This window comes from Hyposmocoma kahamanoa, unplaced genomic scaffold (genome assembly GCF_003589595.1).
Source record: "Hyposmocoma kahamanoa isolate Upper Pololo Valley unplaced genomic scaffold, ASM358959v1 224, whole genome shotgun sequence".
NCBI lineage: Eukaryota > Metazoa > Arthropoda > Insecta > Lepidoptera > Cosmopterigidae > Hyposmocoma > Hyposmocoma kahamanoa.
In genome coordinates this window covers 5,641,488-5,668,006 of record NW_020653743.1, presented here as the reverse complement: position 1 = coordinate 5,668,006, position 26,519 = coordinate 5,641,488, and the positions used below count along the sequence as shown (strand labels likewise).

The 26,519-nt window shown below is 36.1% G+C and overlaps 1 protein-coding gene across 3 annotated transcripts in view; it reads left to right on the top strand.

Annotated features, from left to right (window-relative positions):
* LOC113228144 (tyrosine-protein phosphatase 69D-like) overlaps positions 1–25,563 on the top strand; it is a 50,163-nt gene extending 24,600 nt beyond the window's left edge. The window contains exons 13-28 of one of the 3 annotated variants that reach the window (XR_003310273.1): positions 392–528; positions 5,583–5,730; positions 5,977–6,162; positions 7,959–7,979; positions 8,713–8,924; positions 11,275–11,378; positions 12,912–13,060; positions 14,971–15,162; positions 15,472–15,621; positions 16,738–16,915; positions 17,966–18,081; positions 19,292–19,426; positions 19,991–20,151; positions 21,034–21,169; positions 22,016–24,174; positions 25,539–25,563. Coding sequence is in view for 2 of the 3 variants with exons in the window: in XM_026461332.1 (XP_026317117.1) it covers positions 392–528; positions 5,583–5,730; positions 5,977–6,162; positions 7,959–7,979; positions 8,713–8,924; positions 11,275–11,378; positions 12,912–13,060; positions 14,971–15,162; positions 15,472–15,621; positions 16,738–16,915; positions 17,966–18,081; positions 19,292–19,426; positions 19,991–20,151; positions 21,034–21,169; positions 22,016–22,087 (2,097 nt within the window). In the remaining variant the exon portion in view is untranslated. Of the gene's footprint in view, positions 1–391; positions 529–5,582; positions 5,731–5,976; positions 6,163–7,958; positions 7,980–8,712; positions 8,925–11,274; positions 11,379–12,911; positions 13,061–14,970; positions 15,163–15,471; positions 15,622–16,737; positions 16,916–17,965; positions 18,082–19,291; positions 19,427–19,990; positions 20,152–21,033; positions 21,170–22,015; positions 25,290–25,538 lie in introns of those variants that run through there. The other 2 variants (XM_026461332.1, XM_026461333.1) reach the window with 2 other exon arrangements.
* The last annotated feature ends 956 nt before the right edge of the window (positions 25,564–26,519 follow it).

Below are 26,519 nucleotides of genomic sequence, written 5' to 3'. Positions count from 1 at the left end.
GACCCATCAAATTTAATAAAATCTAGTCAAATTATGATTTTGCTAAAGTTGTTGTACAATTTCCAGTTTAAGTTTTACTACAATTCATAACGTAAGCGTTTAAAAAGAAAATAACAAGAAACATTTTGTTTATTTACAAAAATAACTGAGAAAAATTAACTTGAAGCTCCTCCTAATTGTACATTTTCAGCTTTGTTTTATTGTGGTGAATACAATAGATGAATTGTTGGATGCAATGATGATGGTTTGCCTCTGAATAAGCCATACATAATAAAACTATGGATAGAAAATTAAACAACCCACCCAAATAAGTTTTCTACTAAAAAACATTTGATTTTACTAAAATTGTATTTATCTACCTTGTATTACCTTTAACTTAATTTTTTCGCAGGCGACGTGCGCTGTGGCGGCTCTCCTCCTACTGCTGATGATAATCTTTTGCGTGATGCAGTCGCGACGTTCGCGCAAATTGCCGCCGCACGCGCAGCTCGAAATGAACCCCATGAACCCCTTACAAACTGCCATTCAGTACGTACATACTATTTTTTAGTAATAACATGTGTATTTCGGCTTCCGAAATTCTAAGCCATAGTAAGTTTATTTGTAATGATAACTAGGCGCTCGCACTTTCTCTGCGTCACCAGAGAGGGATAAAGCTATGACAGAAACATAGACGCACTTACAGTGTCACTTGCTTATTTTGTACTTACATGATTTCAAGAATCCGTTCAACTGAGCACCTAACACGATAAGGCGCAATTTGCGCGAGAGCGACATAAAGCACGAGATGTCTATGCGAGAACTCTCGCTCTCGCTCAAATCGCGCCCTATCGTGCTAGCCCTACTGATAACTAATTAACAAAACGAGGTGTTTGATTTTAGTGTGAGTCGAAAATGGGGCATTTTATACTGAATAGGAATTTTACGTAAAGGTAGTGAATTTGTTAATTTATTTATTTATTTATTAAGGATTGCCAACAAAGTTTACAACTTAACGTATACAAAACAATAAATACTTATTAATTAACATATAGTTGCAACTTCAATTATAGGCAACCACAGCATGCACTTACATGTATATTTAAATGTACAAAAAGAAAAATGTCTACCGATAAAATGAAATTAAAATTAATAATAATAATAATAATTTAAATCCAATAATAACAATAATAAATTAATTAAACCTAAGCCAAAGCTACAAAATTGTTCTTTCCTTAAATTTATATAATGTATCACAAAATATGTCAACAGTTTCATCTTCACCGGACAGTCGATTATATAAACTAGATAGGCGGGGGACTGGCGAATGCTTTCCTACATTCGTTCTACACAAACGGACATGAAATAAAGGACGCGGCTGTCGAGGCGGACGTGGGGGTACTCGCAAACCAAATTTATTGAGAATAGACGGACAGTCTATCATGCCGTTCATAATTTTATGTAAGAAACATAAGCCTAAAGTATTTCTCCTACCATTCAAAGTTTGCATGCCAAAGTGCTCAAGTCGGGCACTGTAACAGTTTACGTCATGAGGCGGCCTGAAGCGGTACGCCAGGTGTCGTAGAAACCTTCTTTGGACTCTTTCAATTCTCTCAACATGGACTCGGTATGTTGGGGACCACACAACGCTACAGTACTCAAGCTTACTTCTGACATAGGCATTAAATAGTAATAAGGTAGTGGAAACCTTCCTGAACTCCTTTCCATTTCTAAAAATAAATCCTAGTGATTTGTTAGCAGCGGCCAGCATACTGTCAATGTGAATAGAAAATTTAAGCTTGGAGTCCACCACTACACCCAAGTCTCGTATCTTAGAAACTTCTTTAAGAGTTTCACCTGAGATATTGTACTGGGTACTGAGAGGTTTACGTTTTAATGTGAACTTAATATGGAAGCACTTACACGAATTCAGATACATTTTATTAATGTGACACCAATCAATGAGTCTATCAATATCAGCCTGCAACAAATCAGCATCATTGAGACTTTTAATAACACGCATTATTTTAAGATCATCAGCAAACAAATAGCAGATCGAGTTCTTAAACAATCTTTCAATGTCATTAATGAATATAATGAAGAACAATGGCCCAAGGTTTGAACCTTGCGGCACTCCAGAGCATGAAACAAAAGGATCTGAACTATAACCATCAATTACAACTCTAGAACACCTGTTATTTAAATATGATTGACACCACTGAAGTAGGGAGTCCCTAATCCCGAAGTGAGCTAATTTGTTTATCAATATACGATGATTAACTTTATCGAAAGCTTTGGAAAAATCGGTATATATTGCATCTACTTGTCCTGAAGTATCGACTGCCAATGCTACATCATCTGGGATAGATTTGTGTCCGTAGATCGCTTCTTAATAAATCCGTGCTGATTCGGTGATAGTTTATTCTTGACATGCCTAAACATATGACTATATACTATCGACTCAAAGACTTTTGCTACGGTGGACAATATAGAAATAGGCCTATAATTCGTAACCAAGTCCTTTTTTCCATTTTTGTGAATTGGCACAATTCTAGCACGCTTCCAAGTGTCAGGAAATATTCCCGTAGTAACAGACTTGTTAAAAATTATGGTCAATGGGACTGCTAGTTGTTCAGCACAATTTGCAAAAAAGACTGGCGGAAAGTTATCAGGACCTGAACCTTTACTTAAATCAAGATGCTTGAGCTTATATTCCACACAGTGAGATTCAATCACTAAATCCGAAATCGCATCCATCATGCCCACCTCATCCAAATCAACATCACCACCAGTACCCAGTTCGTACACGGAAGAAAAGTGAGTTGCAAACAGGTTACAGATCTCACCTCCTTCATATCCTGTAGTGTTATTTAGAGACATAGATGGCGGATAATTGGAACCGTTCTTACGCTTATTTTTAATATGTGTCCAGAAAAACTTTGGATTGCTGAGTATTAACGTTTCTATTGAATTAATGTAATTTCTGTAACACTCCCGCATTAGGGCATCGCAGTCTTCGCGCAAATAATCAAATTCTATCTTGTCGAGCCGATTCCTGTATTTTTTGAATTTAACATGATACTTGTATTTAAGCTTTAGTAAGTTTATCAAAGCTGGCGAAAACCAGACTGGATATTTATTAAATTTAGATTTGCAAGATAATGGTATACATTCTTTAACAATTCTATCCAAATGCTCGTAAAATATTTTAACCATATCATTCACATCAACACACCGCTCATATAAATCATTCCAGTCAATTTTACCCATTTCGCAGTGGTCTAGTACATTCATAAATCTTAATGTCTGGCATGCTGCTTAAAACAAGGTCAAGAATGCGATTGCCGCTGTTTGAGACATGGTTAAGCTGAACAAGATTATTTAAAGACATGAAATCTATGAAACTGCCCCTCAAAGAACAATTTTCATAACCAGTTGGTGAACTGTGGCCCCGATCAACATCAGCTTTCCATATTATTCCTCCCAAATTAAAGTCACCCACAATAATTGTCTCACCATCACTCTCACAAGCACCGCACGACTTTACCAGGTAGTTGTCCAGAATAGATTGTGATACCGGAGGAGGCAGGTAAACAGCACAAATATTTAACACTCTTGATTTATTTAATATAATTTGAGTCCAAACATCTTCGCAATCACTCTCCCACTCATTCATTCGTCGCGATAAATACTTTTTTAAAACAGCGATTAGAACCCCTCCTCCCCTCTCTTTAGAACTGCACATAGGTGAGCTTTCCCTGTCCCGCCTATACACATCATACCTGTCATCAAATATTTCGGCGTCAAAAAAACTGTTGTTTAGCCAAGTTTCTGTGAAAATAATAATATCGTAGTTATTTCGCAATATTTCCTCACGAACCTGTACGTTATTCAATCTAAGGCCTCTAACGTTTTGATAGTAACATATTAAATTGTATTTAGTTAGTATCATATAATTTACAAATAATACAGCGTCCATGAGTGCGAACTGCAACAATCGGATTAGAGCGTTTATACATTCTTTGAATACAATATTTAATTTAATTCAATTTAATTTCATTTCATTTCATTTAATTTAATTTAATTTAAACTTACAAATTTACAAAATTTATAATATAGATTAATTCATTAGTTAAGCAGATGTAGCAAAACAAACGAAAAAGAGATATATCTAGACCAGACAAAAAACACATTCAATGCAGTGATTATTCATATTACTTTAATTTTGACAAACACTCAATGGACTTAATCAGCACGTACTGCGCAGATTCATTCTTACGCAAATACACGTTGCCACCCTTAACCCATACAAACTTGAAATTAAGTTCCTTCGCCTTTGCTCTGGCCGCCGCGTGAATACCTTTCATGGTAGGTGATAGATGCTCACACACAAATATTGGGCGCCTATCACCTGCGATTCCCAGGTGACTGCTATTTAGCTTGTCGGCGTTCGTAGCGGCTTTCTTGTTAAATGCAATGGCGGCCCCCAAGAACTCATTTCGTATCCTGGGGCAACTAAACTTTACTACAGTCGAACGCGGGCGCGTGCTGTCTTTATTCAGCTTCGAAACTCGCGTACACAAATGTATATCAGCTTCATTGATGTTGCAATTGATAACTTGTGTCAGCTGCTTAACCGTCTTGAACAAGTTTTCAGTTTTAAACTCCGGAATGCATTGTATTTCTACATTGCAGGATCGCGAGTGCTGTTCCACCTGAGATAAGCGACCACTAAGGCTGGTAACAATAGATCTCAACTCGCTATTTTCGGATTCCAAACAGGTTATAGCCTTGGCGTTGGCGTTGAGATCCATCTTCACTGCCTCGTATTTCCTTTGCAGACCAATAAGAGTCTCATCCAGCCTAGTCACACGATTAAGTATTTCGCTTGTCTGCAAGTCGATCTGACGCAGAATATTAGCTTTAAACTCATCCAATAGTGATTTAATCCAATTTACATCCAATAGTGAACATTTAGTAAATTTTTGCCGTAAATATCCATGATATTAGTAGAAGATTAACCTGTATGACCAAATCTGCAGAAATTCAGACACTTAATATCAGCTTTCATTTGTTTTTATCAAAGATCACTATATGATTACGCAAATAAAATGACAATTTTGTCATGATTTTGTCATGTCATGTCGATATTTATCGTTCTCCAATTGGAAGATACGGTTTTGAAATTCCGCTTCAACTTTAACTTCTCCACCTTTGCAACTAAACTAATTGGATTAAATTTAAATTAAAAATACGGTATATCCCACATGTTACCAAATACTGTCGCAACTCAAATTTGTGGAATTGAGAAAACATGTTTCGGTAAAATTTAATAAAAGATAGGTACTGAATGAAACCAATATATACATTTTTACAATTATTGTGTATAAATAAAAATAATCACGTTATTTGCAATAAGATCAATTCATTTTTTTTTTAAATTTTCAATCGCGTTTTCTCAATTCCTCAATTTTGAGTTACGACGTTAAACTAATTTTTTTGTTTACCTCTCACAAAAAAAGAATAAACAATTAGTTCATGATAGAAAAATAAATAAAATGCGTAACTATTTCTTAATACGCAATTTGTACGTTTGTCCGTAGTTACGTGCGCAAGCAGCTGAGTGGAGGGTCACAGCGCGTGCCTCTAATCACCCCGCCTGATATGCCGCCTATCGCGACGGAGGACCTTGCCGCCGCTTATGCCGAACGACACGCCGATTCGGACTATGGCTTCCAAAAAGAATTTGAGGTGTGTTGTTAAATAAGTTGTATAAATTGCGTTCCCCATACAAATCGTCCCCCATATGCGGGACGATTTGTCTTCACGGTCCGTCGTTTCAGTTGTTCGGGTGTTCGAATGCAAATTTATTACAATCCTACATTATTAAAAAAAAAACAAACAATGCTAAACTTTTAGGACTTTTGCTAATTACCACAAACAGACTAACTCTACAACTCACGAACACAATTCTATCAACAATTTATCCTCTTTCAGCTTCTGCAAATGCTGTCCGAGAGTTTCCCCGATCGTTCAACACACGCGTCAGAAGCCAGAGAGAATCAGCCCAAAAACAGATACCCAGACATAAAGGCGTTCGATCAAACTAGAGTAAAGCTCTCTCAAATTGACGGTATCACTGGATCTGACTACATTAACGCCAACTACGTCAGAGGCTACAAGGTTAGTGAAGAATTAAAATCAGTTGTTTTGTCATTACGTTTGTGTGCCTTTCTATTACATAACATGATATGCGAAAAAGACAAATTTGATATGTCCGGACTTAAGAGTCGATACTACCTCAGCTCAAATTAAAATTTTTCCCGTACTAATACGGTTCATTTTGCTTGGGTCAAGCGACTCTGACTTTATTTCAGAATTTATATTTTGTACGAAATTTTTGAAAAATGTATATCATATAGTATACGTGTTCTATTTAGTTCAGTTGATATAAAAAAAAATCATTGGGATATGTGAAGTACCTATGGAAATACTGCAGTTTTCTTATAAAATTTCGATGTAAGTTTGTGTTTATTTGTCTATCGTGAAATTTTGTTAGGAATCGTATTTTCACACTGTATACTACTATACAATATATATCCTCAATTTTACTATATATTTTTTTCAAAGTGATTGATTCAATACTCTCACTGTTATGCGGAATCAATGAAAGCCATTTGAGGTGGTATAGACTATTAAGTAACAAAATGAAATCGAAAACACCTCTCTCTCTCTCTCTCTCTCACTCGGCAGCAAAGGTCCGAGCAACAAATGTTTTGTTATAAATCGAGTTTTAGGACATAATTGCGGTGTGGATATTGTACTTTTTATTCTGGAAATTTCCCTTCGTCCAAAATCCGGACAAATGACAAATCTGGCGACAATCTGGACAAATTTTACTTATTATTTATTTTAAACGCGTTTATTACTCAGAATTTGACCGGTAAATTTTAGTGATAGACTTCGTTGAGAGGAATTTACAACATTAGACAACACAGATTATTACAGAAACAAATTGTTATTTTTAATAAACGAACGATTTTCACCTATTTGACAAATTAACATAAGTAATTATTTTCACTTAAAATTAACGATTTTGTTGCAATGAAGTCGAAGAAACTGATTACTGAAGAAACATATAACTTTATGTTGGAGACCAGCAGGCTGATTTTGATTCAAATCAGAATGGAGCCGGTCGGGTAGCCAATCCGAGTCTCGAAATCAGATCTCCGAGCGAGAAAATAAACCTGATTCACAACTACTATCGTAAACAGACTTCGGCAATCGTCGGGTTCTATCGATCGGGAGACCATTGATCATAGACTTTTAATGTTTACAGAGGTAATTTGTTGTTGGTAAAACGAATCCGTGGTAGGAATTTTCAATTAAGGAAATATGATTAAATTATAAGTGAAAATAAATAGATAAGTTTACTTGCACACAAACTATGAAAAAGCTTTGTAAGTAACAAAGTAACGATACATTTTGGGTAAAATTTTGTTAAAAACAAAATTAACCTTACGTTTGAGTAACGGATTACATTAAAATAATAAATTAATTGTCTAAATTCCTCGCTCGGAAACGAAACCGCGAGCTATTTGCCCACGGAAATGTTTCCGAGTTTTAGTCAACTATTGTTCCGATTTGAAATGTCAAAAGTTTCCGATTGGCTAGTTGTGAATCGCAGTTATGCGCCTCGACTCGGAAGAAACGCAGTTTCCGATCGACAGAGGCAATCAAAATCAGCCTGCAGCAGACATATAGCACAATCGTAGCTTAGTTTAAACTCCTCTCTGCCGACTTTTCACTCATAACGGTGTTATAACCTATAACTACGTACGTGGTGGATAAAAAAACTATATTATAATTATTTTGTTGTTTATTAGAAGCGATTTTCTTTGTCTTTTGTCTTATCTATCTTTGTCTGTGTTCCGTCTACACTATCTAAACTTATTTTTCTATCCTCTGTGCTTACTAAGGATCCCCTGGACACTGATCAGGTACTTATACTTCCCTGCCTACCCTGCCCTTCCTTTCGTTGCAATGTTTGTGTTAATTATTTTCTTATAAGCCTCGTTATACATATATGTCAACTTGCGTTCTTGTTCTCTTATGTAATAAAAACTGTTCGCGAATACCGTTGTTGCAGCCAGTGACAAATAAGATAGATAGTTTTTTACTACGAGTGTTGCAACAAATTTTCGGTTTATTCGACCGAATGCCGAATATTGAATCACTGTTAAATCACTATAAAAACAGGAGGAAGAACTAAGAAATAATCCTAATATAACATTTATTAATCCTGAACATACATAGTAAGTTCAAGAAAACACAATTTCTTGTTTATTTGTCTAGAAGATTAAAGGTAATGTAAAGTAAAAAAGATATAATAATAATACGCCAGGCAGCCACACCAATTGCCTGGTCTCAAACTAGTGAATTCTCTGTACTATGAATACCAGAGCAGTGGAATTCACTTTGGGACACTTCCCAGAACACCCAGATCAGAAACAATTTAGAAAAGTTCATTTCCCAATTGGTCCTACCGGGAATCGAACCTGGGACCTCATCCAGCGCTCACAGTATAAATAGTGGGGCCACTGAGGTCGTCAGGTAACAATTCAAATGCTGCCGCACCGCGCAGCTACCTCAGGAACCGACTCAGCAGTAGGCCTGTGCCTTAGACAAACAATTAAAAAATGTTATCCTAAAAGAACATAATAAAATTTACAGGAACCAAAGAAATTTATCTGTGCACAAGGACCAACGGATACAACAGTGAACGACTTCTGGCGTATGATATGGGAGCATGGCCTGGAATTGATTGTAATGTTAACTAACTTAGAGGAATACTCCAAAGTGAAATGCTCCAAGTACTGGCCTGATGAAGTGAGGGGGTCTAGAGCATTCGGCAACATTACTGTGCAACACGTCACTGAGAAACGGTAAGCCAATGTTAACAACTGTATGACGTGTGGTTCCGAAACAAGATTAAGTATCGCGAACCGCCTACTTTGCTCCTCCACCTCCCTTACCAATTGAAAGTGCTTTAAAGTCCATTTCACATTGGACGAGTCCTGTAACATTTCCAATTTTTACGTTCCACGCATAATATTTCTTACTAATGTCTCAACCAGGTTACTAAAATAAGTAGTCAATTAATCATAATGTACCAAAGACAAACAATATTTGTTGCAGATGTAATTTTAAATAAAAATTACTGTATATTAAGTAGAAAGAAAATGAAAAGATAACGGTAAATTACTCCAATCAGTTGATGCGTAAAACGGAATATTTTATCCTTAGAGATTTACACCATAAAACCTATAAATCGAATTGGTTATTGTGTATCTCGCGTTAATATGAGTGCATAAATCTTGTATGCGGGACGTTTTCTCTTGTTTTCTGCGCTACGTGAAGTTTTTGGAGTAATTCTTTAAATTTCGATTCATTGCAGTTGATTTTGTGCTTTGTTGTCGACTTTTTGTTTGATTGTTGTTGATTTTTTTTATTTATCGTGAATTTTTTTAGTAACTTAATAACATAATAATTGAATAGTTTTTATTTGTTCGTAGATTATCTTTTGTAAATCGATTCTTTCTTCATTACAAATTATCTCGATAAGATATTTAAATCGATTTTTTTTCCATTCGATTTTACATCACGACATCTCTAGAATATTTCAAATGTAACATGAATCATGCTGTGTGAAATGAACTATAACATGTAATACCAACAGGCACCATCGTAATGTGCGAGACTTATAGGTTTTAATTTGGATCACACTAAACGAGATTTAATTTCGTGGATATATTTTGGTAGATTTTGCCGAGCGTTCTGAGACTACTGGGTTTTCTATACTCAGCCTCGACAGAGTAGATAAGTGAGAAAACTGTGCACGTGTTACAATGTCTTCTACTAAGTTTTGATCATAGGGAAGGCCCTACCCAACCTTTTGGTTATACGGAAAGGGCACTATTATCCACGCAAGCAAGCCCGCACCGGGACCTTATCAGTCAGGTCCTGACCCTAGATCAGCCCGTTAACACAGACTTCATCTTCAAAAGGCTAGTAGTGCTTTGAGTGAGCGACCCCTGGTGCACGTACAGCACCACGGAAGAGAAAAGCAATGGAAGTGCCTTAAGCCTCGATTACTATCAGAACCGATGTCGCCAAAACTCACACATTCTTAATTTGAAGCATTACAAAATCTTGATATTAATTGGTCGTAGTTTCAAATTTAAAAAGAAATAACAAATTCTGGATTGTTAATCTAATTTAAACTTTATCGTTGAAAGTTCAGTACCATCAATACCTATTATTACAAGTTACGACGTTTTGATATTATATTGAAATTTCAATCAATGTCCTGCCATCTAGCGGTTCATTGCTGAACGACGATGAATTGGAGTTATTAATTTATTTCTCCAAACAAGAAGCGACCATAATGCAGGAGTATAAGCTTTACTTTCGTTTCTTGTAACCAAAAAATATTTCAATAAACAGAAAATTGAAAATTTATTAAAATAAAACTTTCCGATGATATAAAATACCACGGCTAATATTTTTGGTGCGGCTGATTTTTCTAGGATTTTAGAGAATTTTCACGAAAGAATGACACAACCATACCATACAAAGCGAAAATGGCGTACTAGCTCAGATAGGTCTTTCGAGACCTATAGTTGGCACGCGTCAGACGCTAACTAAACACTTCTACTGTGTTTATTGTTCTGTGTACAGTACCCACCCTCCCTACTGTGCAGATAGAACTAAAGAGACACAATCAAAGTAGGCACAAGCTTTCTTTTTCAATTGTATCTGGTACAACCGCTGAACTCGATTGCCAAACGCTTATCAAGTTTGGCCATTATATGCAAACCTGTTTTGGCGATCCTTATATTCCATATTACACTACTATGGTTTAATTTAATGAATCCCCGTCAAACAAGGCTTACTAAATGGTAAGGGTCAGAATGGCGGGTGTATCTTAACAAATGCCGTCGAATTTAATACCAAATAAATGCACCTAAATAGTACTATTTAGTACCTACTTAAAATAAAATTGTACCTCCATCAGAACGAAATTACAGCAATATCAAAAGTACACCCGCCATTTTGACACCAAAAGGCGGACGCATCTCAAATTACCAATTTTGAATGAGTAAATATGATCAATTATTATTCCACAAAAATTGTACATGTCTTGAACCTTGTAAACTAAAGGAAACGCCACCACGACTAGTTAATTAGTTCCTTACAAATAAAACTAAATTTATTAAGGTGTGCGTTTTTTAGATACTCGGACTACATAGTTCGGGAGCTGAAAATATCGAAGCAGCCAACCACTGTCGACGGACAGCCTATTGTAGAAAACAACGGAATCGCGAAAAGAAATGGAGGTAAGTTTGTAACGGTAGCAATAATCATGCTAAATAAAAGCTGAAAACATCGAGTATATAACCAAAAATAGAGACGAAATGGCATTTAATTTGTTTGAAAACTATTCTACCAAATCATTACTGTGACAAATGCGCTCCGATTTGCCAGCCCGAATTCGAAACAATTGACGAGTGTCGAAAATTGAAAAATTACATATTTCATTACCGATGAAACGTGATTCCGTTTGTTTTGTAATTAGATGTTTTGCTATTTTTCCCGCACCACCGAATGGAACAGCCCCCCACAGTTATTATCTTTATTACAATAAACATAGAATATTTTTTTAATATAACGGAGACGTACACACAGGTCAGTTGTTGGCGCTGTACAGTTTCAGCTTTCTAATTTGTGATTTCACTGCAAACAAGAGTTGATATTTTAAAGTTATAAAGTTAATGGCCCTTATTTCGTCTCTATTTCTGGATATAAACCCGATGGCTGAAAACAACTGAAAACGTTAACTGGTACATAAAAGACGTCCCATCCCAGTAGTTAGCACTTTAGACGCCCGAGTTATGTTCCTCGAGTAATTTCGTTGTTCTAGTACTCTCATGTCCACTTCCACTAAAATGAAGTACGTCTTAAACCAATGCTTAAATTTATAAGTCGTTCTTAACATAATGCATTAAGAGTGTATTTTGCATTCTTGGCTTAAGACATACTTAAGTTTAGTGCAAGTGGACGTCAGTATAGTGAATTCTCTATATTGGCACAAGGTATAGTTTGTTTAATATTACCTGGCGTGTTGCCACTTGAGTCCATCATTAGCAACAACAGTAGAACAAAGTGTTACCGGATTTAAGTCACTTAATTAAATAGTATTCAAAAAATCTACTAACCAACAGTAATTTTTTATTCGATTAAATGGACACGACCACACTGCAGAGTGGAGCACAGTATAATCTGTGACGATTGATAACACATTAAATAAAATCAGGTCCTATCTGTCTAAAATTACATTAAACGCCCTTTGTTTCTTTCGTGTCCACTATAAAAATAAAAAACTTTTTATTATTTTTTATTGTATAATGTGTTAATGAAGAACTTAATTTGAATTCCATGTTTTGACTGCTTTAATGCCTGGCATATAAGTATACGCACCTAGTTTTGAAATTGTCTCGAAAGTCTCGTTTTTGCCTGCATTTTCAAGACCTCACCGAGTCTCGATTATTTTTTCCCGCGACGCAGAAATGCAGGGAGGCTGAAAGTCCTAATATTAGTTACACCTAGTTGTATGTAGGTATATACTATTGCATTTCAGTTGTACAACTTCTAAAACAATTTCAAAATATATCGGTGCTACATACATACATCCTAGTACAAAACAAGATAACACCGAAACGCCTCATTTATAAATGCATTAGTTTTATGACGGTCTAGTTCATTACCCCATTGTTTACAGCACGTACGTACAACTGAATATACGTCATGGTAATATCGAACAAAATACACATGACGTTATACTCCATTACTATTTATTTAATAAACGACAGATATCAAAGAGCCGTCCGAAAGTGCACCAACCTCCCCGCGCGAATCGAAAGACACAGGCGAGACGCGCATCGTGAAGCAGTACCACTTCCTCATGTGGAAGGACTTCGCTGCGCCAGAGCATCCGCACTCCATACTCAAGTTTATTAAGGTATGTTAGCTACATTCGCTTTAACAATATAGACCCATAACCTTAAAATATACTACGAGTAGCGTAACCTCTCTCCACGCGTATCGATGTAACAGCCTCCGTGTCCAAACGGTTACCATGCTGGACTGCCACACAGAAGTCCCGGGTTCGATTCCCGGGTCCGATTCCCGGGTCGGGAAGAAGTATTTGTGTAACCTAAATTTATTTCTCTCCTGAGTTTGGGTGTAATTTGTGGTTGTCTGCCTATTTGTGTGTCCATGGCACCCGCGATACAGGGTTTCCCTAGCGCGAGGCTATGTGCGCTATTTATTACGAAATTGTACCTACATGATTCAACACGATGTTTCGGCTGAGTAATTTCGGCGTTGTTACAGCCAATCTTTCTACTCGAGTGACCTGTGGGTTCAGTTCACGAAACCTGCTTGCAAAGCCCTATTTGTACCATACAATAACGCTTTCAGGATGCCGTTGGGCCTGCCGAGACGGTTCAGTGCGTCAGGCATGTTCGCAAAAGCGCACATATTTATATATATTTACATATTTCACAGGATATATCACGGAGAGTGTGTGATGGAATTACACGATTTAATTCCGCCTTCCCCTTTCCATCACCGGGGGACTAAGCGTAGGCTTGGGTTCCACCCCTATGTTGTGGATATTCCAAAGATTCGCACGAAGCGTTACGCTTCCACATTTATATGGCGAAAGGCTATGGAGTGGAATTCCCTGCCTGCAGACTTATTCCCTGAACGTTATAACTTGGGTCTTTTCAAGGCGAGAGTGAATAGGCATTGTTTAGGTGTGCATACTCCATCGTCGACCTCAACGTCACTTTCCATCAGGTGAGATGGAGGTCAAATACGCACTTATATTTCAAAAAACATACATGGCTATTCACATTATGTCCAAGCGATAATGCGAAAAAAATAGTATCGCTTTTGCTCGTGGCAGAAATAGTCCCAACGGCGTTCTGAAAATAGTTGCAGGCAGATTTTATTGTCCAAACCTAATGTTCTGTGTTGGGCAAATTAAATCTGTTTTTATGTATATTAAATAAATAGCTTTTGTGTTGTTATGATGTATAAATACTAACTAAATTAAGTGCGAGAGTTTTTTATTTTTTATAATATGAAGTGACGGGACATACAAGTCGTCTCCTGATCGTAAGCTACACGACTGTCCATAATAGTTGTGCCACTCAGCTCTTTAAGTCGCAAAGATATGAGGCGCAATGCCACTGCGTCTGTCACCTTGAGACATAAGTTGCCAAGTCCCATGTGCCTGTAATTTCACCGGCACCCTTACCCTTCAAAACCGGAACACAGTAATGCTGATATTACTGCTTGGCGGCAGACATAGATTTGATCACATGGGATCTATGTCTGAAAAAAGGAATTTCTATTCTATTGGAAGATAGTCAGAAATTGCTATTTTGTCTTTTTCGAAAATTAACTTAGACACTTGTAAATTTTCATACAAGTTTTAAATAAAATACCCAACATTATGTTCATTTTACTAGACAACACCACTGAATCTATAAATTTGAAAAAATACATGTTGCTAGGAAAAGTTCTATTCAAGACAGAATTATGTAGTTTTCACGTAAATTTTCTCTACTTAATTTCGGTGCTATTTTTTTTGAAATATTCTAGAATATTACTGTGAAGTATTGTTTAATATTCGAGTGATGTATCCTGAAATATTATTTTTTATTTCACGATAATATACTTGTATAATAAAAATTACCATCGCAATTAGGTCGAAAATACTGAGCTGAAAATTACCCGATTACGTTTAAATGATAACTCACTACCGCCTTTAAAAGATAACTCACTACCGCCTTTAAATTTTATGCGATCTATTACGAATTAATTTCGAGAAGTAGCTCACTGTTTTCTTCTTGGCTGCAGCGAGTGAACGAAGCCTGGAACAACATGGTGGGCCGACCAGTAGTGGTGCACTGTTCTGCCGGCGTCGGCCGCACGGGGACACTCGTCGCATTAGACTGCTTGCTGGAACAGCTACGGGCCACGGGGCACGTCACTGTGTTCAACACCATCGCTGAGCTGCGCAGGCAGAGAAACTTCCTTGTGCAATCACAGGTTTGTGACGTCACAATATAGTAAATATAGATTGTATTTTTAACAATTTTCGTAAAGGCTCGCGACATGCAGGGAATTATAAGTCAATAAAAAAGCTGCTAAAGTGCGACTATAGTTATATACACATTTTCATTTAACAGGTATGTGTTTGTTATTGGTTTGTTAAGGTGAAGTTAAGCAGTGTTGTTAATTATAAATATAAATATTCATTATAACAAAAGTACGAGTAAATTAAAAGGAAATCTGTTCTCCCAAAACCATTACAATAAAACTGTTCATTTGTGACCCAATGTATTTTATAATTCACAGAAACAATACGTATTCGTATATCGTGCGCTGGTCGAGTACGCTCACTACGGTGACACGGAAATCCCCGCGTCCAAGCTGAAGAACTCCATCGACCGGCTGAGGAACATGCCAGAGGGCGCTGATAAATGCCTTATGGAACATGAATTTGAGGTTTGTATGAAGTAAAACAAGAGGTGTTTCATATCCACTAGCAGCTAATACAGAAATAGATATAAAGCTCAGTGTTCCATTTATACCGAAAATGAGACAGGAAAAGTGGAGAAAGTTTACTATAGTTCATTTCACATAGCATGGGTACGGTGACGTTTGAGATTTGCAGTTTCTACAGATGTAGTGATATAAAAATCGAATGAAAAAAATAGATTTAGAAATAGAGAACATATTTAGAGATAATAATTTAAGAACAAGTAATAAACAAAATAAAAAAGAGGCAATATAACATAGGAATTGTTATTAAGTTACTAAAATACACGATGAATAAAAAAATCAACATCAACTAACAAAAAGTCTACAACGAAAATCATAAAATCAACAACAACAACAACGAAATTTGCACAACTCCAAAAACATCACGCAACGCTAAGAACAAAGAAAACTACCCGCTGAACTACAATAGCTGATTCGATTTATCGATTCTATGGTATAAATCCTATAGATAAATATTCTAAATTTACAACTGCAACAGAATAGACATTGTTTGTTTTTAGTATATTATTATAACAAACTTAATATTTCTCTTTTTTTGTAACCTGGTTCAGAGATTAGTTAAAAATAGTATGCGTGGAACGTAAAAGTTCTTGCTGTCACAATATCCATCCTATGTGAAATAGACTTTAAAAGTGTTTCAACCGTATTAAAAATGCCTTTAGAAAATATTAGTTTCTGGAATTTGCATGCGAAACCTGATGCGTCGTAGCTAGTGATGAACCTTGATTTCTGCCTATCCCAGTGAGAGAAGCGTGACGAAGTGTCCGTCCTTATTGTTATTAAATGCACAAATTAAAAATCAACAGAAGTTGCTCAAGTTGTAACAACATAGACCATGTTAATGATACGTGGCAAGTTAATATCATGTAAAATTCGAAAAAAAGCCTCCAATATATTTGATGACTCAAGGATGATTCGATGTCTTTGTTCCCAAATGCAAATGTGTCAGACGTTGTATCATTCTATGTGTACCGTACATGGAATGATACAACGTGTCAATTTACTGAGCAAGCCTAAAACTGAACGTGTAAGGTCTCTAAACTATGTTTTTATTTTCAGAAAATGATCGATAGTCCAGTAGTAGAAGTGATGAAATCTTGCGCAGCAGGGCAGGCGGAAGAAGTGCGCTCGCGCAACCGAAACCAGGAATGCCTGCCCTACGACCGGAATAGGGTCATGCTGACGCCCATTCCAGGAAGAGACTACTCTACTTACATCAACGCATCCTTTGTTGAAGGTCAGCGTAAAGCAAATCACCGACTAGCCCGCTCTTTTGTCAAAATAACATGCGTTGTAAAACCGTAAATTCATGATTAAAGTCTTAAATTAAGTTGCCATACCGCTAAAACTATTACTATAAGATAACAGATATAGCTGCATGCAGAAGCATAAGATATTTTTAAACGGTGTGGACTTCAAGGTCAATTTTGAGGGTACCACGTACAGCTTAGGTCTTTTTGAATCTTGTAATTACATTTCGAAAAACCCAGAAGCACAGACCTATTCATGACGCAAATGAATGCACTTAAGGAGACTTAAACTGCATTTATTTTACTTTTGACAGCTCGAGTAGTAATCGATGAGTGATGTCCTGATGCGTTCCCGATTCGATTTCTTATAACAATCGATTTTATTTATGAACAAGTTTTAATTGTGTGTTTTAATTGTGAGGTGCACATTCACCGGGCGCAAGCTACTCGGCCACGGAGAACGTCAGTTCATATGGAGAAGAATCCACAGAACAATTACATTTTTTTTTAATTACTTATAATTTATTTATTTTCATTATAATTCATTAAACAGGTACCAAAACCTAACTTATATGTACCTTGTTGTCTGAAAACAAATAATTTTAATTTTATTATACATCGCAGAAATCAACTTAAATAATCTTCGTTACATAATCTGTCAGCTCGATAAATATCGGAGATAAAGAGTACGTCACTTTGCTATAGTAAAAAAACAGCGTCCGTGAAGTATTGCATTTTTTGTCCATCGTTGTGTGTTAATAACTAGGGTACTTCATAGGCATGCTTGTGTCAAAAGTAAAATACATGGTCCGACAAAGTGTAGTATGGTTATGTAGTTGGCAGGAATAAGTGAACTTTGAACAAGTGAGCTCGAACAGCTCTTGCTTTAATATTGGAAAACGGAAATGTGACTGTCAAATAACGTCTTAAATATAGGCGTAATTTATTAGTCAGTTAGGGAAGTTTGAAACCACATTTTGAGTCACTGTAGTGCACAGCCGAAAACACCTTGTAACTATATTCATTTCTGTTTCCAGCATACGACAACTCTGAAGGTTTCATAATTACTCAAGACCCGCTGCCAACCACTATTTTCGATTTCTGGAGGATGGTATCCGAACAGGGCGTCGCCACTATTGTAATGCTTAGTGAGGTAGTTGCCTGATTCCATTTATTATCCCTAGACATCGGAGCTTGCAAAATATATCTTCCAAAACTTCTGGTAATACACATAAATGCATCGGAAATACCGGACTTACTAAAAAAAAGGCAACAAATAAAAAATAAACAGCTATATTTTTGCTTATAATGACAAAACTTTTCTTTTAAATACACTGCCGTAGTAAGTAATTGATAGTGACATATCAAAAGTGTCGACACCAAAACTGAAAATACTTATTCTATATTACAAAACGAATAATTTTTACTTCAACCTTCGCGAAAATTCGTTAAATCGGAAATGAAACTTTTTTTCGGATCTAAATCGCATATATTTATTTTTTCAAACAAACCAACGTTTCGGGCCTGTAGTTATACGGCTGACTCTCAATCAAAGGGTCATTTCCTGTGTAACAATCGCGAAAACTAAAAAATCGATTCGTTAAATCGGGAGAGAAAATTGTTATACAGTACAAACTTGGGTATTTAGACTTCTGCATACAATTTTTGACTTCTAGTTATCGATAGAATTTACTTTTACCTGCCAGAAATTGCGTGTATTCTGGAGTTCTGTCTTGTAGTTGCAATCCATTTCTATAATTTGTAGTAGTCATGAATATTTGTCCTCCATTATTAGTAATTTTTTTGTGATACTTACCATTATTATTAACTGAACGTGAAATTTCATTTCCAGAATTACTGGAAATTCCTGGAACTTAAAAGTTAATTAATTACAATTATTAAAGTGACATCTCTAGTCAGCGGCTGGTAGCTGTAAAGGTACCTCGCCAAATGAACAAAAAACTTTTATAGATTTCTCATAGATGGCGTTACGGCAAAAAAGTCGTTAAAAAAGATCTGCAACAAACACATGGAAAAATTCGTGAAGTCCGTTGGTTCATTTCGTGGCTTAGTTGGCGTCTGGTACGTTTTGCTAGGAGACATTGGTTTGAATCCAGCCCGACCGAAGTGAATTTTTTCTAAGTGTTCAATCTTTGTTTAATAACTATAACAATCTTATGGAGTAATTTCACAAAAATCATTGAATCAATCATTTAATATCATGGTGAAATATCCTGACGTTTAATAAAAAAACTTAAAAGTAGTTTTCTTTTTAACTAAAAAACTTGTCAAACGAAGTTTAAGATTCTATATTTTGAGACCATCTTCCTAGACACTTTTATAACGCATTTATAATTTTGCAGCTGGGTGAAGGCAACAAATGCCCGCGGTACTGGGACGATGGTACAGTGCAATACGAACACATCTCCGTGCAGTACGACGAGAGTGAGTCTTGTCCATACTACTCAAGACGGCAGTTCAGAGTTACTAATAACAAGGTTTGTTCATAAAATTGTAAAATATAAATATAATATAATTTTATTTTGAATCATTTCTCCTAAACGTATTTCCACTTAAATAGAGTGAGAGATAAAACTCCATTATTTATAAGAAATCTAATTCAGGTATAAATAAATCTCATATTTTTCTCAATAACCTACTTTAGAATTCCTTGACTGCAGACTTATTCCCTGAATGCTAAACACTGTTTAGCGCGCTCTATTTAAATAATTTTAGTTTTATACATAGCAAAATCAGTTGAATTAATAACGCACACATATGCTCAACATAGCCCCGCACTTGGGAAACCCTGTGTCGCGGGTGTCATGGACACAAACCACCCAAACTTACGAGAGAAATAAATGTAGGCCATACAAATATTTTCCCGGCCCGGGAATCGAATCTGGGACCTCTGCGTGGTAATCCGGCATGATAACCGTTCGGCCACGGAAGCAGTTAATGAATTATTAAAACTCATTGAACAAAAGTTGTATAAGTTAGTAATATAGTCATTCAAGGTTGTATTTTACAAATAACTCTGTACCTCCGTGTCATGCCTGCAGACGGGACACGTACATTCGGTGCGGCAACTGCAGTACCACGGCTGGCCCACGGCACCTGGCCACGTGCCCGAAGTGACTCGCGGACTGGCCGAGCTGGCCGACGCTGCGGCGCCTCAAGCGGCCGCCGGAGAACATGTCCAACCTATGGTCGTACATTGCAAGTGAGTACCACATCTGGTTTTTTTCTTTATAACGTCAATATTCTCTTCGTAGCTCCCTAACCTTCTAACTCGATATTTATTTCTTGTTTTGCCATGCACCTCCGACAATATTACTCGGAGATTTTGTTTAGCGAAACGTGTTGTCTACCTCTATGGCGTGGTTAAAATCAGCTATACTTTGTTTGGATGGGTTTTTCTGTTCTGGACGGGTCGACAATGTATATCCATATATACATTGTCGACCCGTCCACGGACCGATTACGAATAAAGATGAAATTAATTAAAAGATATATGGTTGGTATTTCTTATTTTACATTTTTTTTATTTCATTTTTTATTTTTTTCCTTATTTATTATTCTAATTATACTTAAGTTTTCGTTGACAATATGGTAAACTTAGGTTTATATTTTATTACCTGTTACATATTGTTTATCACTGTGTGTGTCTGCGCAAACGCCAGATTAGGTCAATTCACCACAATAATATGGTGGGCAACACCTTAAGGTTCATAACAATTTCGCACCCCTCATGGAAGAATGGCATAAGTGGAGGTACGTCAAAAACGTTTAAATTCATTAGATATTAGATACAGAAAAATATAATTCTCCAATTGTTGTAACTCTATCGACTAATAGTGTACATACAGTTACAAAAATTGGAGAGGATGTGGGTTATATTCCTGTATCTAATGGAGCAATAAACATGTTTGACGTAACTCCACTTTTGCCATTCTTCCATGAGGGGTGCGATTTGTCGTGTGAAAATTCGTCATTTATGTCATGTTGTGTACATGTCATAAACGACGTATTCAAACTTGTAGTTTATAAATGTGACTATTTGTAAAATTTACCTTATGTATACAAACGAAATTATTTTCCTCAGTACTGGCACCGAGCGTTCGGCGCTGTTCGTGGCGCTGTGCGTGCTGATCGCGCAACTGCGCGCCGAGCGGCGCGTCGACGTCAGCACGGTCGCGCGCAAAGTGCGCTCACAGAGGGACAAAACCATCGACACTTTCGTGAGTATTGCGAAAATCGTCCTCACCACAAATTGACAGCTAATGTCTAACAAGTCTAATAAGGATCACCATTTTGAACGGTCCTGTACCGCTCTGTTCCAACGCCTTCACGATACTTTGACAATATCATTGGACTTCACCACGTTTTCTATATTACTGTAATGTTATTATTATTATTTTAGTTTTCAGAAAAGATGTGCCCTTATTCAAGTAAATGTTTCCTTATGCTCAGTTTTGAATCACATCCAGTTGTTCTTGAGTTTAGACAAGTCTATATGATGCAAGAATTAAAATCCTTTAAAACTGCCTCAATAAAAAATAAATATCAAATAAATATTCTTTAATTGTGACTTCATCCATAATTTTGAGGCACGCATATACGGTATCAACGCGGTATGGCGTAAGAAAACAATTTCGCTTATAGACAGAGTGTGCGGCAGCAGTAACAGTATCTTGAAGATAATATCTGAGAAATTTAAATGGTCCTTTGGTGTAGAAACTCACTCAAAGGACGAAATCATTGTTAATTATTAAGTAATAACGTAGGCTTAATATATAATAAAAACCTATTATGTGGTCTGAAATATAAATAAAATAAATAAGTAATTTTATACTGATAATATAAGTAATTTTATATCGACCACATCAAAAGACTATATTAAGTATAAAGCTTCATTCGCATCATGCGCTTTTTAATTTGGTCGACTGTACTTATTTGACAATAACTGTTTCGGGCGGATGTAAGAGGGAGGACGGGAGTAGACTCCATCGTACGGAGGTCGCGATCGACCTTTCTCTACGTTGCTGTTCACTCTCAACCTAAAACTATACTTTTTTCATTTACAGTTGCAATACGAATTTCTACACCGTGCCATACTCAACTACGCAGAGCTTCACAATCTACTAGAGGATAGTTAAGCAAAGTAACAACTATTATTTGTATTTTTAACCACTCTGAAAACAAGACTTAGAATCCTAAGCAATAAGTGCAAATCTGAACTCAAATTTGGGTTTGAGAGTAGGCTCAAAATTGCATTTATAAGTTGAACTTAAAAAATGCTAGAGAAAATAACAATATGTCAAAATTGTTCATTTATTCAATCAATTTTCAATTTTTTGTCTCTGTTTTAACATTACAAAGGGCAAATAATTCGGACTTACTCTTCTGACAGTGTATGTAGCAAAACCCTCGATAGTCTATCGATACTTTTTGTTACCTCGATAACTGGTCACAATTCGATAGCAAACTTAAAGAATGATATATAGCACCCATTGACTTTATTTGTAAGTCAATGATAGCACCGGTATAAATTCGTATCTATTTATGTTAGACCTCTTTAAAAGTAAGTACTCTTTTCCTACATCATTGATATTAAGTTATCATAAAAGTATTTAGATTATAAAAAATGTTTGGAATCCAGCACTAAAGTTCGGTTAACATCGTGTGATTAGTTTTCAAAGTATCGACTGTAATAGTGCTGTCAAAAGTTGTGCAACACTTTAATCACATTTAGGCACTGTAAAGAATATGGAAACGAAGTTACAATGAAAGTGCCATATAATAGAAGTAATTTACTAGAAGTAAGAAGACAAACTTACATTATATAACAAATTTGTGTATTGTTGGGGTTTTTACGTACTTTCAACAAAGAGTTCCAATTTGAGCCTGCAGCTCTTTGTGTATCTTGTGAAAAGAACCTATCAAAAACATTAAATCATATGTCAAGTGAACAAGAGGCTAGTAGAAGAGGTAGTTCCAAGACACTCATACCACAGTGCAGTAGTTTGTGTTAAAAAGATAATAACTGCATTTATAGCACGGGTACGTAACGACCCTGTGTTATCTCTGAATATTTTTGACATATAGTTACCAAAAGATTTAACAATCATAAAGGTTTGTTTATATTTGTGCATGTGCATTCTGCGTGACAGTCGTGACGTCACGTAAGCCCTAAAGGTCCCTGGTGACATAAAAGTGCTGCGCATCAATTTATAGAATATAATAGACAATCGATGCTTCAAGTAACAATATCGATAAGTCTATCGATATTCAATCTTGTGCCTCTACCTAATGGTAAACTAATGTTTACGGTTACAGATATCGCTACCAGCACACTTTTTTACGGTAAATTGTACATACAGCATTCGTAGCGGTCACAACAAGTAACATTTTGTTTTTAAATATTTTACACGGTCTATAACGACAACCGTCATTATAAACTCCTAGTAGGTACTCTGATGTTGTCGACATCTCGACCATCGACAGTCGATAGTAAAATTATGAATAATTGTGCAACACCAGTGGGGTCTATAAATTGATTGAAATTAGATGCGAAAACACACATAATATAAATAAACTCGTAAAACAATGTTCGATAACAATTTTTATACCGTAGCTTAAAAATTACATTAGGCATTTGTATATTACTCAGTTATACCCGCTAGGAGAGGCCATTGCTATGATAGTTAAGTCCTTAATTTCTGTTTTATTTTTATAGGTGCTTTTATTAATGTTATGTGTTATTGTATTATATTGCTTTCTTTTGGAAAAGCATGATAAAATAATACGGGGTTACGTACACGCTGTTACAGACTGTCATTAGCAATTAAGCCGCGTCAATATGTAGTTTAGTCAACACTAAACTACAATTAGATAACTATCCGCTTTTCGTTTTCTTTAAATATCACTAATGTAAAATTTCAATGACAAGAGCTACCCAATCAGGCACGTCGTGACACCTTATTGGTTGATTTCGGACATTTCGTGTGGTGCCACCAATTTGTCTTGCCTATTTCTGTCGACAAGTGCGCATTATTGCGTTCCGGTTATTATATTATTGCGTTTCAAAGTTAAGGGTGGCACACGCACATAGCATTTGTCAGCCAGGTTGACAAGCACAGTGGCAGTTCCCCTCAGATCTTTGCCATTTAAAGCTCTGAGTGACACTGCAACTGCAGGCGTGTCGCGTACCATCAGACGTACGACTTATTCGTTCCTTCATTTGGTATCATAAAAAAATTGCTATCTGCCATTATGTTCTATTTTTTTAAGAAAATTGCCAATCAGATAGTGAAATTTATTAAAGCGGAGTACGGTCATACGGATGCGCGAATTAAGATGTTGAACTTTGTACATGGACCTTGTTGAAGAAATGTTGTGCTTTGACCAGCAACATGTTGCGCAACAAGTTGGAACTAAATATTTTTATTCGTTATGAACTCAATGATGGGGTAGAACTTGGCATTGTCTTTTACTCGTAAATAGTTAAAAATAAGCTTTCTAAAACCTCAAAATAGAAGCTTTACTTAGACCTTAAAATATGAAGAAAAGTACAGAACCAAAGCTGACTTTCACGTTTGATGCTATTCCTGGTATTACAGTTTGCACGCTATCAGTCAGCTTCCATCATTGAGGTATCCATCTTATCACAATAAATATTTGTCATACTCCAATCAGGATAGAAACAATCAATGCCTAAATTAATAGACAACCTTTTTGTCTAACACCTCAAACTCATCACCAATCTAGGGTAGATTACAAAAGTCAATAAAGTGACCTTAACAATGGCGCTGGATGCGGACGTTCCGGGTTCGATTCCCGGCAGGACCAATTCAGGAAATGAACTTTTCTAAATTGGTTCTGGTTTGGGTGTTCTTGAATCTAGTTTGAGACCTGGCAATTGGTGTAGTTATCTAGCACATTATTATTATTTGTGGCAAGCTAGTGGAAACCAGATTTAATTAACATCAAACGGAAAAGCCAGATGCGGGCATTGTGGTAGCGGTATTTTCGCTCCCAAATGTAGATTGTTTTTAACAATAATGCTTACTGTTAGCCTGCAGTGAGCTTCCATTTATGGCGGTAGTACACTCACGGCAAGACATGCGAGAGGGTACAGGGAAATACTCGCGCTGTCCCTCTCACGGTGTCACGTTGTTTATTTGGGCGCAAATCAAAGGGTCTGACGTTGTTTGCGGCTTCTTCGCTGTACACTCTGGCGCTTGCCGTATGGCGGTAAGTTTGGGATTGCGCGGACATATAGTCTGTCTTTTTTGAAGATGGAATAAAATTACAGTTCATTGCGCGAAAGAGTTACCCGCTTTCAAGCAGCTTGATTGCAGTCGATAAATCGATACCTCCACAGAACACTACGCCATTTTTATGTTTTGGTCAGTTTCTGTTTTTTTGTAAACAACCATATTTATTTACTAATATTGTGCTCGTCGAATTTTATTTAAAAGAAAGCAATAAACAACAAAATTCGAAAAAAAAGCAAAAGAAAGTAATTTTGTGGGAAAAAAAAGAAGTAAAAGACAAAACAAAAACAGAACATGTCCAAAAATTAAGTTGACGTGGTGTTTATTGGAGGTATCGAAATATTCTATGGACTTTCCACGGAATGTTGGTAACGCTTATGCAATACATAACCGAATTTATTTCATTTCAATCATCATCTACCCACTATTCGTCCAAGTGGTGGTTCATTAGAATTGTCAATTTATATAATTTCATAGATACATACACTGCATATAGAACTATGTTTATTAAAAGTAAAAAGAGGAGACATGTTTTAAAGTTTTTCATTTTAATTTAACACATAATCAAGTCCGCCTATTCTTATTAAAATGTATATGAATAAAAATTGATTTCAATACTAATTGGCCAGCTGTCAAAATAAGAATAAAGAACGTCGTAACATTCACTATTCAGACATTTTAGGAAAATTTTACCTTCTTTCGCAATTTATCGATAAAACTGTCGACAATAACTACATGTCTATTTAAAATTTCATGAAAACTGGCTATTGCCAGTGCTCTGCAAATGTAATTTTACTCCGTCTTTAAAAAAACCGACTATACAAAATTTCAAAATGTGAAACAACGAAAGTGAAATATTTTTTTAGAAACACACCAACGTGTGAATATAAGCGATAGTACCGTACATAGAACAACAACGATTGACCTCGACAACATTATATCAGGAGCCTTGCCGATAATGTACTGCCCCTGTTAGATTATTTTGGCATGCTCAAGAGCTTATTTTAAAGTTTTTGTCTCCTACAACTATTTAAGTTAAAACTTTTATTAAATATTTATCGTACAAATCAGTGATCACTACATTTTGTATCTCATAAGTTTATGGCATAGTAGATAGGTATAAAAAATTTCGCTTCAGCTTTCCTTTATTGTCCATTAAGAAAGTTTAAATTATCGAACAACCTTTGTAGTTTTTATATTATTAACGTATGAGCACGTGAGTTTGCTAAGAACTTTTACACACAATTATAATATTAATTTGACGAAAAATGTGATAATAATTGGACCCAATGATGTACTTAAAAAATTAACT